Source organism: Rhamphochromis longiceps, linkage group LG23, assembly GCF_057381845.1.
Source record: "Rhamphochromis longiceps isolate RC_006_pf linkage group LG23, R_longiceps_female_GT1.1, whole genome shotgun sequence".
Taxonomy (NCBI): Eukaryota; Metazoa; Chordata; class Actinopteri; order Cichliformes; family Cichlidae; genus Rhamphochromis; species Rhamphochromis longiceps.
In genome coordinates, this window is record NC_140578.1 from 4400156 (window position 1) to 4417890 (window position 17735).

The window sequence follows — 17735 nt, forward strand, 5'->3', positions numbered from 1 at the left end:
AATCCAGCACATAACAGCAGGGTGCAAGATGCTAGCAGGCAAGGCATACATGGAACGCCATAACCAAGTGGCCGGCATAGTGTACAGGAACATCTGTGCCGAGTATAACCTGGAAGTCCCGAGGTCAAAATGGGAGATTTCCCCAAGGGTGATGGAGAATGACCGAGCTAAGATCCTGTGGGACTTCCAGATACAGACGGACAAAATGGTGGTGGCTAACCAACCGGACATAGTGGTGGTAGACAAACAGAAGAAGACGGCCGTAGTGATCGATGTAGCGGTTCCGAATGACAGCAATATCAGGAAGAAGGAACACGAGAAGCTGGAGAAATACCAAGGGCTCAGAGAAGAGCTCGAGAGGATGTGGAGGGTGAAGGTAACGGTGGTCCCCGTGGTAATCGGAGCACTAAGTGCGGTGACTCCCAAACTAGGCGAGTGGCTCCAGCAGATCCCAGGAACAACATCGGAGATGTCTGTGCAGAAAAGCGCCGTCCTAGGAACAGCTAAGATACTGCACAGGACCCTCAAGCTCCCAGGCCTTGAGGAACCAAAGATCTCAAAATTGGACTAATCAGACCAAAGCACAGATTCCCACTGATCTAATGTCGACTCTAGGGCTGTTCGATATAACGATATATATCGGATGACGATATAAAAACATCTATCGTTTCATTTTACGGCCGGTCCATGTGTGAGCCAGTTTCCTGGTAGCGCTTGATGGTTTTTGCAACTGCACTTGGGGCCACATTCAAAGTTATAGTAATTTTCCAGAGTGACTGACCTTCAGTTCTTAAAGTAATGATGTGTTGTTGTTTCTCTTTACTTAGCTGATTGGTTCTTGCCATAATATGAATTCTAACAGCTGTCAAATAGGGCTGTCAGCTGTGAACTAACCTGACTCCTGCACAACACAACTGATGTTCCCAACCCCATTAAGAAGGCAAGAAATTTCACTAATGAACCCTGACAGGCACACCTGAGAGAGAGACGGGGTAATTTCCTTTTCATGGTGCAGCTTGTCTTACCATAACTATATTGGCTTTTGGTGCTTTCCACCCCTTTTTTTTTTTTACACTAGACCAGTTTCAGTCTTCAGTCTGATTTCAGATTTCAAAAAGTTAAGTTGCAAATGTGGAAAGCGCTCAGCTTGAGGCTTCATAAGCAGGTCTTCACTAACCAATAAGTGATGTCATGGTGACTCCATCTGTCTGTGGATCTAACACAAGTACTGAATGTTCTCCCTCAGAAGCCTAAAGACATTAAAGCAGAACTCCATGTCGACAGTCTGACCTTGGGGAACAAATTCACTGTGTACAACCCTGTGAACACTGAGCATGCTCCTACATGTAGCTGTGTCTCTGATTTGAAACACTACCTTCAGGCTTGCATGCACATACTTTTCACCGGCAAACTGCTGTTTGAGTGGTCGATAGAAACTGTGATATATGTGATCATCATTGCAAGCATAAGAAAACCACAGGAGCAACAGGGGACAGTGACGAGATAGTGACAGCAAGAAGACGGAAAAAATCAAAGACTGTTGAAAAATAAACATAACTTGTGTCTGACTGTTGTATATTACATAATTAGGGGAGGGAGACTAAATAAATACATCTTTCACATGTTAAATTGTCCAGTTTCCACCTCGCTCCCTACATAATTTTCCTTTTGTAACTTTAACTCGGACGGAGTAATTAAATCCCAGTCATGAGTTTTGAGACAGGCGAATCCCCCGACTTCACACTTAATTTCGCCGCTCACTTCTTTGACATCCAGACACAGTGAGCAGCACAGAGAGGATACTCATTTCAATAACTTATATAAATAATACAAAGGTGACTAGCCACAAAAAAAAGTTTAAGCACAGATTTAAATGTGGACAAAGCAAAGAAATTCTCAAATGAGCTAAGAGAGAGAAGTCTTGTCATCAAGAAATTAAAGAATGCAATTAGGGGAACCAGGAGGATTTCCATCAAAATCCTTTTCCAAAGGAGCGAGAAGACTGGTTTTATCTGGCCGTGCTGAAACATCAGTGAAACTGGAACCTCTGCCACACCGCTGTTGACTTAGCTGATCCATTTGAATTCATCACAGTGCCTGCTACACACACACAAACATACACTCACTCCCACTCACACATTCCTGTCTATGACAGAATGCAGATACCAACCAGGAGTGTCCTAATATGTCCCGTAAACACCTGACAGCATGGCTTTGTGAAACTGCTGAGATATCCATAATGCTTGTGTTGAAGTCAGGGGGTCAATGCGCTGACGTGCTGAGCACACTCAATAAGCTTCAAACAATTTATAGCCAAGCATCAACACCTCAAAACATCTCAAAGTATTCTGCACACCATGCACGACGGACTGCTACATATGCAATGTAAAGCCAGCTGCATGTATATAATATTTCTCTTGGACAAGCTGTTGAACAATTCGTCTTTTGTCACACTGGGCTTACTACGACAAAACATTTTGCAATGTTCATGAGATTAAGTTTCCTGAACAAAGAGAGGTGAAGGTGAGCTATTCTGCCTACAATACTAAAAGCAGCAGTGACTCACAATACAGTAATCAGGGGACTGTTGGCTGCAGAAAAACTGCAACGCCTCACCTAGTTCATTATAAGATGACACAACCAATTTGTACCTCTGCCTAGTGCAATCTACCAAATCTCCCCTGACAAAAGCATTTAGATTAGAGTGCTTTCAGGGAGGGCTGCGCTGACATGCGTACCCAGCCTGTAAAAGGGGAAATGAAGTGCCTTTTTAATTCTCCTCCAGACAAACATAAAACTGTCCAGGTAAGTCATTTTGTGGGTTGAATGGAGAGTCAGAAGCAAGTTGCCTCTCTGCCACTATACACACTTTCTCCCAAAACTGCATTTGCGCTATTGTGCACACACCCACAGATACACAAACTCTTGTGCACATCCTTATCCTCATGCAAAAGATTATTAATCTATTTGCTACATTTTGTCCCATTATTTCTCCCACATAATCCTCTTTCACCACCTCTGGCAGCATACTAATGAGTTTCTGTGAACAAGGAAGCTGCACGTGCTGTTGATTGTTTTGATTGGAGCTGCTCCCCCTCTGTCTCGCAGTTGGTCCTACCGAAAAAGAATAAAGGCTCCCAGATGGAAACTAAAAGAGGAAAATGAGAGCGATGCCATTTCCTCTAATAAAACAGAGCTTTGTGATCACTTTCCTCTCTCAATTCTTTGAAGACAACTGGAAAGGCACAAGTGGCCAGAACGTCACTCTATACTTCGGTAAGAGTCAAGAGTAAGTTTGCCGGTATATCAGGTATTCTCTTCTTCTCTTTCCAAATATTCACTCTGACTCAAAGATCAGTCAATTTCCTCTTTTCAGATGATCCAGTCACAGATAATTACAAGTGTGTGCGTTTCACTTTTTCAGGTTTTTATTAAAAGATTGTGTCCATCTCCCTTATCGCGGACAATGTTGACAGAGAGAAACATCATAAAAAGCATTTTTTTAATTTAAAATTCTTATATGAAAACCCACAGACGGTCAAATGATTGCTACGGTTCACCTTTCCAAAACGGACCTGAGAGTAGAGAAACAGCACCGAACGCAGTCTGTATTTTAAATTAAACACACAGGCCAGCAACATCGAGATAGTAGCTGCAGGCACAGTATACTGTAGGTGTAATAAAAATGATGGTACAGTAGAACAATGCAGTAAAGATCTGAAATTGAGAAATATGGATGTGAAAAGACAGTAAAGCTCCTCGGGTCTCTTGAGGAAGATAGTGGATGTGATCGCCATGGCTCATGTCTAAGTATGACCATAGGGACATGTGCAAACTGAGAACTGGGCAAGTACTAAATATCATAACTAGACGTGGAATTACTCGATTTAACATAGTGAGTTTTAGTATGAAACAAGCAAATCGGACATTGTATAATACCGCCGAGACACTTGTTATGGCTAATAATCTTTATATTGCATTCTGAAGACACTATTTGTCTTGTTATATCACATCTACTGGGAGTCATATGTAGGAAGCCAGGACATGTCTGTTTATATTTCCTCAGTGTATACTTATATGCGTGTGACTGTGGTTGGAGGATACGGTGGGGCGAGTGTTTTCAAACAGCAAAGCCGGGGTCGCTTGATGTTTTTATGAAGCGAGTCTGTTTGGAAATCAATCATTAGTCTCGGTTTTATTGCTCAAATTACCTGAGCCGGTCCTTGTCCTGTTTGCCCTTAATTAACAAGCGTTCAATTCCCCCATTAATTAGCACAAGCTATTAGCTATTTTACATCACTCTTCATTCGCCGACAATTAAAAGGTCTATTATTAAAAAGGCATGCCACATGGTTAATTGTGCAAGTGGCTCAGTGGCTGGGGAGGAGCGGCAAGAGGAGAGGGAAGTGCGGACACACTGAATGTAAAGAGGAGTCAGGCCTTTCTGCTGTGGTTCTGGCACAAGCTTTACAGTCTGTCTGTCTTCAATTCATTGCCTGACACTCTGTCCTCGATAGAGGGACCATCTCCCTCGCTACTATTACACATTTTCAGACCCAAATGGCTCAGTTCAGCGCTACGGCAGTTAGAGGTCTGGGATGTGTGTCAGGTGCTGGATGAGAGGTTTCTTTATGAGCTTGACAGGTGCAATTTCCTTCGTACTGCAGGCCTTACAAGTACAAACTCTAAGAAGGGCTAGTTCTCCCAGTTTGGTGCTGATTTTTTTCTGTGATTTTATTTTTCTACATTTCTAATAAACTTAATTGTAATTTTAAAACACAATAAACAATAAAACTGTTGGTTCGAGTGAAATGGGAGCGCCTGACTTGGATATTTGTTGCTACAAATCCTCTCAAATCCAGTCAATATTATTGCATTTATAACCAGGTATTAAAGATTAACTGTGCATTACGTAGCTATTTGTATGTGAAAGGGGACATTTTTACTGGAAAAACCCCAGAAAACTGTCACCCTACAGTAAGACTTTCAACTCACTTCCAGTCCTCAGCACCATAATTTTACTTCACTCTCACAGTGTCTTCAAGCTGCAGCAGAGAGACAAGGTCTTGGATGAGCTGCTGTCAAGTTTTCAGCTGTTAAAAAAATTAAAAATTAATATACTTGGTAGGTGGTAAACCAAAATTACTGTTACTCCATATCTTCTGGATGGGTAAACAGGTGCTTTTAAGAACAATACCAGTACCGATATTTGGGGATTTAAATAGCAGTTATAGTGGCTGATACTTTTTTCCCTTTCAAGCATATGAAACATAAACAGTGAGGCTATTTATGAGTTCTTACTAAGACATTATGACAACGCAGTTTACAGAGCCATTGAAAATCCCAATACCTGAAATGCAGCTGAGGGAAGGAAGACGTGCACCGTATTTTTCGGGCTATAAGGCGCACTTAAAACTAAAATTTTGTGCCTTATAATCCGGTGTGCCTTATGTATGAATTCAGGTTGTGCTTACTGACCTCGAACCAATTTTATGTGGTACACGGCACTCAAAAATCTGTCAAAAAATGTTTTAGTACGACTTTGGTAAGCTATGAAGCCGCACCACTTGATGGATTGTCGGAGCATTACACCTGCCGTAGTCAGGAGCCTCGCAGAGTAATCTGAGTCCAAAAGTCCGCTTCATGTCCCAAAGTCAAACGAACACTGCGGCATCACTAAGAGTTAAAAACGGTCTAAATTCTTTCATCTTTTAAAAAAAAAAAAGATCAGCGTTGCTGCTTTACCAGGTGTAACAATTAAGTTTAACATCCAGGCATCCATGAAAACAGAATTTATGAAATTTAACACAGTTAGAAGTTAGCAGGAAGTTAGCTTGCTAGTTTCCACCTAAACATGATATAGCATGTCTCTGTGAAGGTTCTCAGTCATCCAGGTCATCGTAGTCAAAGGAGCTTTCTTTGCAAGCTCCTTTGACCATGATATAGCATGTTCTGACTGAGAGATTTTTGAATAAATTAAAACCTATAGCTCTGCTATCACTTCCAACATAAATCAAGACAGAAAACTAAACAGCAGTGAGGTTTGTAGGTTTACTAAAGTTGGGCTAGCTGGTATATAATGATGTGCTTCATGATCGCTAGTGACACAGCTGCTATGTTAGCATAACACACACGCAGTGAAGCTGGAGGATGAACGCTAACCTTTTTTCCACTCTATAAAAGTTAAAGAGAGGGTTCCCGATGGTTAGGGACAAATGCAATTGCATGTCACGATGCTGTAAACGGACCAAACTTCAGTCAGGAGAACAACTGAGATAATCCATCCACAATACGAGGTTAGTCATTAATATACTGCAACAACATGGGAATAGAGCAGCTGTGAGAGAATTCAACATTAATGAATCAATGGTACAGAAGTGGAGGAAGCAAGAAGAATGAGTTGAGAAAAGTTTGACTTATCTGACTGTTTTGTTTCGCTTAATGCGCCTTATGGTCCGAAAAATACGGTACATTAAAGTTATGCAAAAAGTTGAGATGACAAGACAACGGGGAAAAATGAACATAAAAGAAAAACTGAATTAAAGTAAGCAGAAGTAAGACAAACCAAGGAAAACATGGGACATAAGAGGGAGGTGAGAACGGACGCACAAGAGGACAAATATAACACTGTAAAGACATCCAAAGGTGAGCAGGGAGCGGCACATAGAGCGAGGGAGGTATCCTTTCTCCTTTATTCCCCGTGTCTCACCTCTCCTTGCCCCTCACCCTCTGCCAGGACATACCAGGTGGTGAGGAAAACAAGCGAGAAGCAGCATTGCTGATTGACAGAACAATTACTGCTAACACTCACCCGGATGGAGAGACAGACATCTCCAAATAGAATTTCACTAAGCTATTGCATCACACGCTTACAGGAAGGATTGTGGCTGAGAAGCAAAACGACGCTGACTGACTCATCGACTGACTAACTCTGTCTGTCTCTTGGAGCTGAGCACAATTGCTTGAAAAGCAGGCTTCTGTTTTATTGTTGACTCCTATAAAGAAAAGGGGAAAAAAGCATTTACCCTTGCCCAAGGTTGACTGGTTCTAACTTTAGAAGCAATATTTGGCAACCTATTTCCTCCAACTCTGACTGTTCATCTGCTGGCTCAGTTAGAGGTGTAGCTATTTTTATCCATATACCTACTGAGTGTCGAAAAACTGGAAAGTTAATTAAAAGGCACACTGCAGATCTTTTTGGGGGGAATTCAAATTCCCAATAATATCCAAAACAAATGTAAAATCTAAATTATCTGCTGTACAGTGTAAAGCTTAAATAATTTGTAAAACCAAACTTTATTTATGATGCTGGCTGGTTATAAAGCCACTCAGTTGCTAGACTAATTGCTGTATCGTAGCCCAGATCAGAGTTATTGATCATAAAGTTAATCGATCACTTATCAACCAAACAGTCTCCACTCTGGGGTTCATAAATGTGAGAATTTACACTACAAACTGATGTTTGGGGGCTGGACTGTTGGATAAATAAAACAAGACATCTGAAGTGGTTGCGCTGGACTCCGTGACTTATTATTAACATTTAAACTTTTTTTAAAATCTGCATGTTAAATGAAACAAAAATAACTGCTAGCAGTAGCCCTCTCATGCAAGGCTGAAAATATCTTCCACTTTCTGTGCCGTCGTCCTGTGCTCTCTAGTCTTACCCCACTCCCACACGAGACTCTGCATGAGGCATCTGCCGGTTGATGCAGTCAGTCTCATGCAACCGTCTTGGCCATTACCCCACCCCACGGCATTCTGGCCTCCAGCAGCTGCATTACACCACGCTCTTTGACTTTCTAATTAGCTTATCCCAGAAAATAAGGATGCTGAGCAATTCTTTGCTCTAGCAGTCTAACAACTAGCAGACCGCAGGGAGTGCGGTTGGCACCTAGTGTCACCAAGGGGGCTGTTGTGCTCGACAGACTAGTATGAGAAAATATGGCTCACTCTATTTCCTTTGACTTGCAAACACTGAACTTGAAATCGATTTGTAATTCCACGAGCCAAATCGCAGTACCAAATAAAGCACAAATGACAAGACAAAAGGAACCTCTTTGCTAAAGCTGACGGTCAACTCAATCTTGAAAAACTTCCTTGGCAATCATATAAGGATTAATGTAAACTGTAGTCATTTTAAATTAGTTTATTCAACAACATATTTGCAACCTATAGCTCTGTTTCAATGTGATAAAATACAGTGACCCCTGTCAGCTCACAGCTGGAGGAGTCATGGACGAAAAAGGGATGGAGTAAGGGATGGAGGACAGATCCTTCCACCTGTAGCAACAAACGTCCTGCTGGACTGTAATCTGCCAGTTGTCTCTCTCTGAAATGCCCAGCTTAGCCGAAGCCAGCTGAGCCCTGCAGCCTCTAGCACCAAGCGATGCTGGGGCCCCAGGACATAAGGCACCTGCACAGGGAGATAAAGGCTTCAACTCCTGAGCTAATACTGACGATTCTTTTGATAAATACAGACATTGGGTGGTGGGCGGTGGGAGTCGGAGGGCAACCTTTCCCCGCTCCCCTCCCCCGTCTACCTGTCTCAGTAATCTCTTTCTTGTACTTTGTGTTTTTCTTCCTCTATCCTTTCTGTCTTTTTCTGCAAGTCTGCCTCTCTCTTTCCATCTCTCTCTCTTTCTCTCTCTCGTACCTTCTTCATCCTGTCTTGTGTGAGTTTGGATCAGACAGGCGAAGCTCTCCATGCTCTGCCTTTTTATTTATTCCATATCTGTAGCTGTCAAAAAGAAGATTGCTACTTTAGGAGCTGTCTGCGCTTTGTTGTGCTCATGGAAAGTCAAATAGAGGAGGTTGTGTTAAAAGCATCTTGACCACTTTGTGGGGACACAAACAATGTCAGCTGTGGTCCTGGACGCCCCTGACAGTGGAAAATATCTCTACGAGTGCAGGAGACATTATGCCCCCTTAGACGCCACAGTGCTGAGAGGAGTGGTTAAAACAGTATTAGCCTGAGGAGGTAAATGGAGTCAGGCCTCAGTAACATCACCTCCTGCTGCGTCTGTCACTTAAACACTTTTTTATGAGCGCTGATTGGAACATAAACATGGGCAAGGTTGCATGATTAGTGTATTTAGAAAAGCTTTGGGAACTAAATGACCCAATGAGGGCTCTGCGCAGATTAACTCCTCAGCAATTCAAGATTATGTCAAATGAGAAGTTAAGGCTATGCAGAACCAGGTTTTCGTCACCTGGGACATTAATTACCTGAAATTATCATATAAATTACTGCGGATTTAAACTGTCGTCACAGTAGCCTATTTGGCAGTATAAATAAACTTACCTGAAAAAACCCCCCACAGATTTTAAAGCAAACGGCTGCTAGCTTCACTTGTAAATCAGTCAGTGGCAGGAGGAGACAATGGGAGAGGCTGGTGCGCTGTGATAAAGCCATACCCCTACACGCACAACAGACAAACTTGCAACTACTACATAAAATCAAAACAGAAGGAGCCAGGAGGCCGAGCTAAGCTGCATCGTGTTGTTCTGTACTGTACTGCAGACAGCAGTTCATCTTTCCACTTCTCTGGTGTCGTGCCCATTGTCTCTTCCCATTAGCCTGCGACCGGCATGCTACGGCATGGTCGGTGCGAGCGCTAGGCTAGCAGACGCACACAGCTCAGGGTGGCAGATGCCTGGCGTTTCTGCGGATGCCCTCCATCAACTGATGACAGATGTCAGGGCTTCTCTTGGATGGCAACACTTCATCACGCTATCCTGTTCTTCGCCCCACTGGATACACCAGTCTGCTTGGCAGACGCTACGCCCAACCCCACCGCACCCTCCCTGTTCCCTCCTGCCATACCTATCCATTCACACGCACGCACACACACACACACACACATATATATATATATATATGCATGCAACCATACACACACATTTCTGCATCCATCAGTCAAGCGTTATTACATCAGACAGCCATCATACTGGCAACCAATGGATCACATGCTAATGCACCCAGACGCATCCACTCTGGAAATCTAAAGTATCAGTCTTTAGGGTGTGTGTGTGTCTGTCTATGTGCTTAGGAATGTGTGGGTCAGCTGCCAGGTGGAGAAGAAAAGTATTTCAAAGTTGCAGAAAGTCTATAAATACTCTGTTCTAGTAGGACAATATTAAACAACAATCGGAGCACTAATTATTTAACATATTGCTTCTAGAAATGCTGCTTATGTCGTTGCAAACTTACCATTTTGGCCTGCTGGTAGACTTCACTACAGGGGACATGCCGTCTCTGTACAGGCTCTTTGTCTTGGAGAAGTTGACCACATTGAAAATCACCCTCTGAAAGAAAAAACATAAAAAATTCTCAAAGCTAGTAGCAGCATAAAGACAAGTGGGTTCCTGACAGAGTAATCATAAGCGTTTTAAAGGGGTGTTTTTTAGTTTTTAAATTCTGGTTTTCAAATCAGTTTAGCTTCAGTTTCAAAGAGTGTATAATTTTAACTATTTTTTTTCTGTTACTCTCAGTGTTCTAGTCTGTCTTATAACAGTAGAATAATGCGGTATATAAATCAAACAACATCAGACACACTTCCCTAACTTAACGAACACGGAGCCTCTGTGTGCTTGTGTAGAGATTAACTTTAATTCGTTTTGTACGTTAAAAAAATATAATTGCAGTAATTCTGATGAGTTTTATGGCTTAGTCACAACTGAATAAAATGTCTAGTTTCCAGTGATGCAAGGATTTATTTTTTGTGTTTGGTGACTGATTGGAAGTAATTACAGGGACCACCTGGTTGCCCAGAGGATAAGCATTCAGCAACTTCAACCTGTCTCCAAGCAATTGGAACCAACTTGGACAAACTTCAGTCACTCTTAGATTGACTGGAGAAAGTTTGCAAATAACTGCCATCTAATTTTTAAATGCAGAAAGATCGCCAACATGTTGGAATCAATACGAATTAGTTTGCACGGATGAATGCAACTCATCTGCGATGCATGTCACTGTTTGTGGAGGAAATTCTGAATTTCAGTTTCAGATCTGTGAAATTCGGCTGGGATTTGAGTGGAAGCAGTCGATGTTCAGTTCTGCTTAACGTGAATTTCTCTGTATGAAAATGGAAACAGATTTGTAACAGATGGTATCAGATGTGTTTTTTTTTATCACACTTATTATTATATAATTATAATATTAGAAAAAACTGATTGTATGTAACTGACAACTTGCCCCATTCAATCGCAAACTATATCAGTGATTGAACTATATTTTTTATACTACTTTTACAGCAGCTGTTGACTCTGTTATCTGTTACATGTATCAGTACATGGTTTGGCAACCTTTCTGTCAAGCTGAGATCCCAAATTCAAAATTTGATTAAAAGATGGTTGGGATGCTCCCTTCATCTTCCCTCCAGGAGTAAGGTAAGCCACCGCCGACTTACGACACCAACTGTCTGCCATCTATAATCCAGTTTAGAGATCCCTTCCCAGACGCCTTAACTCCCACTCACATCCTGGGCCATTTGACCTCACTAAGTCACATGATAGGGTGGGGCTAGGTTTCACAATAAGTTCACCTGAAACCTTAGCTGATTGTGCCCTACGCCCGTTTTCACACCTCAGCTCGTGTGATTAGGTAGAGGATCAATAGGGGGTCCATGTCCCTCTTGGGGAGACACTCCCATAGGGCTTAAATCTGGGACTCTCCACCATTTGACCCTTGAACTGAAGAAGCTTCTCAGATGAGAGGTGAAACGTCTTAAAGCGAATGGTAAATGGCCTGTATTTGTATAGCACTTTACTTAGTCCCTATTGACCCCAAAGCGCTTTACACTACATTCAGTCATTCACCCATTCACACACTGGTGATGGCAGCTACATTGTAGCCACAGTGCGCCTCTGTCAGTGCCCCCTGGGGCGCACTGGCAGAGGCGAGGCTGCCGGACACTGGCACCACTGGGCCCTCTGAGCACCACCAGTAGGCAACGGGTGAAGTGTCTTGCCCAAGGACACAACGACCGAGACTCTTGGAGCCGGGGCTCGAACCGGCAACCTTCCAATTACAAGACGAACTGCCAACGCTTGCACCAAGGAAGCGGTGGTTGCAGCCCTGTCCCTGTCTTGGAAGCAACCATTTCAAAGGCAATGAGAGTGTAAGATTATTGCTTGATTGCAATAATTTTGGTCTTGCCACAGTCTTTAACCACTGTTTTCCCTAACGTACCTGTAGCATAAAGGTTCGTTTTTATTTTAGTTTATCTAAAATACCCTTTCGGGTTTTTTGTTTGTAGTAGTGCAACATATCACCGAAGTGAAAAAATATAATGCAAAAACGATGGTTGGAAGAAGACAATGAGAAAATCAGCAGCTGTAAAGATATGAGACGTTCAAATACACAGAAAAATTTTTTTTTTGCATTTTGATTAAGAAAAAGGAACTTAACACCCTGTCCGGCCTTCAAGAATGGCAGAATACAATTTTACAAAAAACCTTTTTTCAACACAAAACCATCACAAGCCTGGGTTTGTATGTGATTATAATTATTAGAATCCAGCTAGACGTGACGTTTAAAGCAATAAAAACAACCCCTTTCCAATCATTTCTGCCACATGTTGCATGAAAAAGACTGAAAAATATAAACCTGTAACTGAAGAAAAATCTCAGATGGAGGTTGTCAGAGCAACACAGATAACAAACAAAATCACAAAAGATTAACATTACAGTTAGGAAATAAGGCAGCTTTAATATCCTGCAGATGATCCCATGTTGTGGTAACAAAGTTCCCGATAAAAGGCAGCAGCTCCGAGGAGTGCCAGCCTCTAATCTGGGAGGACATTATGGTTCTCCCCATAGGGATGCTGCCAGGCCCAAAACATTAAGCTCTGCCTGGAGCGCAGAGGAAAGTCATGGTGTCTGGCGTTTCACCTCCTCTGGTCTGGTCTACTTTTTACAGCTAGAATATTTTGGAACACCCCTTCCCTCATTCCTCCACTGTGATTAGGATCATGACGAGTGGGAAAATGTGGAGGGAGAAATAAATCAATATATTTTTGAAAAAGTCAAATTAAATGAATGGCAATGGTAATGCTGCGGTGAGCTAAATGAATCCTATTGATGGGGCATATCAAATTACCAACTAAGTCCAGGTGGTGGAAGTTAACTGGATGCTACTGAAATCCTATTACAGACTCCCCACCCTTCTCTCCCTTCTCTTCTTTCTCCTCTCCCTCCCCCTCATTTCTCCCCTTTTTTTCCTGTCTAGCATCAGAGGAATGGGGATTGCGGATTGTGGCAGGCTGATTCAGACTTAGGTAAAATGACATCTAACTGATGTTGAGACTGGCAGCAGGCTCCTGTAGCAGGGAGATAAGACCATTGCTGCTGGCATTTCAATTACACTTTACTGCCCCGCACATCTGTTGCGAGAGCTACTTTTCAGCCTTTTCCCCTCAGGCAAATACAGCCTTACTCTGACTCCACTGGCTTTCTTTGACTGCACAGCCTCTTTCCTCATTCTTTATCCACAACAAATTCAGATTGTCTTCCTCCTTAGATTCACTCTACCCACTGTTTGTAATCTATTTGTTCGGCCTGTTTAACTCAGAGGGAGCTAAGACTGGACAGATGACAGAGACACGGGCATAAGGAAGAAATAGACGACTTAATCACAGGCACAGTGATACACAAAACGAGAGTGAGAGACAGGCGAGGAGAAAAAAAGTAGCCAGGTAGATACACCAGAACACACAGAAAGACAAAGTGACAGGAAGATAATTGCACAACTGAGATAAACAGGGGTGAAAGAAAGCTATCGTGGATAGGAATGGAAACTACCTTTGCTGCATGGACTCATGGTTACAGGTGGACTGGTACAGTGGGGCAAAAAAGTATTTAGTCAGCCACCGATTGTGCAAGTTCCCCCACTTAAAATGATGACAGAGGTCAGTAATTTGCACCAGAGGTACACTTCAACTGTGAGAGACAGAATGTGAAAAAAAAATCCATGAATTCACATGGTAGGATTTGTAAAGAATTTATTCGTAAATCAGGGTGGAAAATAAGTATTTGGTCACCTCAAACAAGGAAAATCTCTGGCTCTCACAGACCTGTAACGTCTTCTGTAAGAAGCTTTTCTGTCCCCCACTCGTTACCTGTATGAATGGCACCTGTTTGAACTCATCATCTGTATAAAAGACACCTGTCCACAGCCTCAAACAGTCAGACTCCAAACTCCGCCATGGCCAAGACCAAAGAGCTTTCGAAGGACACCAGGAAAAGTATTGTAGACCTGCACCAGACTGGGAAGAGTGAATCTACAATAGGCAAGCAGCTTGGTGTGAAAAAATCAACTGTGGGAGCAATCATCAGAAAATGGAAGACATACAAGACCACTGATAATCTCCCTCGATCTGGGGCTCCACGCAAGCTCTCATCCCGTGGGGTCAAAATGATCATGAGAACGGTGAGCAAAGATCCCAGAACCACACGGGGGGACCTGGTGAATGACCTGCAGAGAGCTGGGACCAAAGTAACAAAGGTCACCATCAGTAACACACTACAACGGCAGGGAATCAAATCCCGCAGTGCCAGACGTGTTCCGCTGCTGAAGCCAGTGCATGTCCAGGCCAGTCTGAAGTTTGCCAGAGAGCACATGGATGATACAGCAGAGGATTGGGAGAATGTCATGTGGTCAGATGAAACCAAAGTAGAACTTTTTGGTATAAACTCAACTCGTCGTGTTTGGAGGAAGAAGAATACTGAGTTGCATCCCAAGAACACCATACCTACTGTGAAGCATGGGGGTGGAAACATCATGCTATGGGGCTGTTTTTCTGCCAAGGGGACAGGACGACTGATCCGTGTTAAGGACAGAATGAATGGGGCCATGTATCGTGAGATTTTGAGCCAAAACCTCCTTCCATCAGTGAGAACTTTGAAGATGAAACGAGGCTGGGTCTTCCAACATGACAATGATCCAAAACACACCGCCCGGGCAACAAAGGAGTGGCTCCGTAAGAAGCATTTGAAAGTCCTGGAGTGGCCTAGCCAGTCTCCAGACCTCAACCCCATAGAAAATCTGTGGCGGGAGTTGAAAGTCCGTGTTGCTCGGCGACAGCCCCAAAACATCACTGCTCTCGAGAAGATCTGCATGGAGGAATGGGCCAAAATACCAGCTACTGTGTGTGCAAACCTGGTAAAGACCTATAGTAAACGTTTGACCTCTGTTATTGCCAACAAAGGTTATGTTACAAAGTATTGAGTTGTATTTTTGTTATTGACCAAATACTTATTTTCCACCCTGATTTACGAATAAATTCTTTACAAATCCTACCATGTGGATTCATGGATTTTTTTTTCACATTCTGTCTCTCACAGTTGAAGTGTACCTCTGGTGCAAATTACTGACCTCTGTCATCATTTTCGGTGGGGGAACTTGCACAATCGGTGGCTGACTAAATACTTTTTTGCCCCACTGTATGTAGGTAGACAGGGAGGAATACAAGTCTCCAGCTCTTTTTGATTTGTGAAATTGGATTAGAAAGTCAGTGTGTAATCTATTAAACACGAGGAATGGTTAAAAGCAGGGTATCACTGGACCACTTACGTACCAGACAAATGAAAGAAGATGTGTATTACCACGTTCAACATTCGGGGTTACATTATTCCATTGGATCTCTATCTGCTATTGTAGCGTAACAACAGATGTTTGGTAGAGGCTTGACGATATTTTAGTATTAAAATCATTTGAAGGTATGCCTTCTACTACTATAAACTACTATACAGAGTAAAGACAAGAACATAACAAAAGAAAGATCACTACAGCAGAGAAGTCATTACAGATGTTGTGGACTTATCCAAGACTGCATCAATTCTGGCAGTCAATTTACAATATGTTCTCTTAAATACTAAAAGAAGCAATGAAACCCTCCACTCCTACATCTGGTCTTGCACTACAAGGCGCACATCATTTCACAATCGTAACATGCTATCCTTCTGCACTTTCACTGGCCATGCAACTCAACTGGAAGGACTGTCTCCCTTTAACATTTTCTCACTGGATTACAAAAAAACTCAAACACGATGCAATCTTTTAAAATCCAGCACGCATTCTCCTTGACGATTTTTTGACATGTGCAGAACAGAAGCAGTTGTAACATGTAACTCCTGAACTGTTCAGTCGTGATGTGCTTTTCACATTTGACTTCTTCAAGGTCAATAAATTGTACTGACTACATAGCGGGGGATATGTGGTGATTCTAAATATCACATTACTTTCAACTACTGACCTTTTCGACAAAATCAAACTTTCATAAAATGTCTTTTATCTTTAAAACTAACTTCTTAAAAATTTTGACTGTTGGATGTTTAATACTTAATACTATTCCCTTAAAAGTAAGTACTGCTCAGAGATTGAGCTACCATGGTGAAGGTTTGCACTCTTGGAGCGCTTATCGTTTCTGTTTTGTTTTTTTTACTTAAAAAAGTCTTAAAGTCTGGTTTGGTGGGTAAGTGGTTGTGTGATGCATCTATAAATGGGCTAAGCGGACAGTTGAGATTACAACAGATGCAGGACACTGTTTATATATTCTATACTGTGAAAATATCCAGTAAAAAAAACAAAAAACTTTGAACAGAAAAGATTGCACTTATTTAGACCTGAGAGTAATTTTCTCCTCAAGTGTAAATTTAAGAGTCTAAACAAACTTGAATGCAGTTTTATGAGGTTTTGTTTAAGCACACTCAAAGGACCAGTTCCATTTTGGTGTTCCTTTCCTAAGAAGGAAAGGTGTTTGTGTTTCCATCTTCTTATCACATGTGCAAGCACAAAGATAATTCTTGTGGTTTTGGATGACAGATTCTGTTTCCTATTTCACTTTTTTTTTTTACCCATGGGATTACAATATCCTGCTTAATGAAGAGAGTGATTTCTTGTTTTAATGTTGCACTGTTCTCCTTTAAAACTCTGCTCATGTTCAAAACTGCACGTCTGCCCTCAAACGCATGCTCCTTGCACAGATTTCTGAGCTTCAACTTAACCGATGTTCCTTCTTGGATTCAAGATGCTTCTGTTTGTTCAAAAAATGTGTGATCTGAGAGCTCAGTTTTCAGATGCTGTGAGTAACATGAACTGGTTTGTTTCTCAGGTGACCAAACGTTCACTGCATGTCATGTCATCTCTTTGTGCTATCCAAAAAATGTAAAAAAAAAATAAAATAAAAAATCCAATGAAAAACAAAATCAACTTAAACAAATTGTGTGAAAACCCTATCAAATTACTGACAGATGTGATGGTAAAGAAATGACTCTTTTCCTGGTGCTTTAAAAGTATGTTTGCAGTACTTTTCAATGCATCTTTTCAGTACCGCCTTTAACAGGGTTCATCCGCTAACACCTTTCATGACTTTAATATTGTAACAACTCCACAGGAGAGAGAACAAAAATGCAGGACACACCAGAGGCAGAGAGAGTAAAATCCAAATCCTTTAATCCAGGCCTAGTTCATACATGGAAGTGCAGTCGGTAGGAGCAAAGAATTGCAGCAAGAGACGAGCAAAATGGTCCAGAAAGAGGCAAAAGCCAAAAGATCATACATGAGACAGAAAAACTGAGGAACAAGTGTAACTACTATGAGATATATGAAATCAAGCTGGAACGCTTCATTACAAATTAGAAGTGTTGGACAGAAAACAACAATATACCCTAAATTCTAAGAATCTTGTGGACGCTGTATAATGTGAATAAAAACAGAACGCAGTCATCTGCAAATC

At 41.9% G+C, this 17735-nt stretch overlaps 1 protein-coding gene across 1 annotated transcript in view; it reads right to left on the reverse strand.

The window, feature by feature from the left end:
- The window catches only part of agbl4 (AGBL carboxypeptidase 4), a 357025-nt gene that overhangs the window by 196639 nt on the left and 142651 nt on the right, over positions 1-17735 (reverse strand). The window contains exon 4 of the mRNA XM_085398442.1: positions 10211-10305. Coding sequence (XP_085254568.1) covers positions 10211-10305 — 95 coding nt within the window. The remainder of the gene's footprint in view (positions 1-10210; positions 10306-17735) is intronic.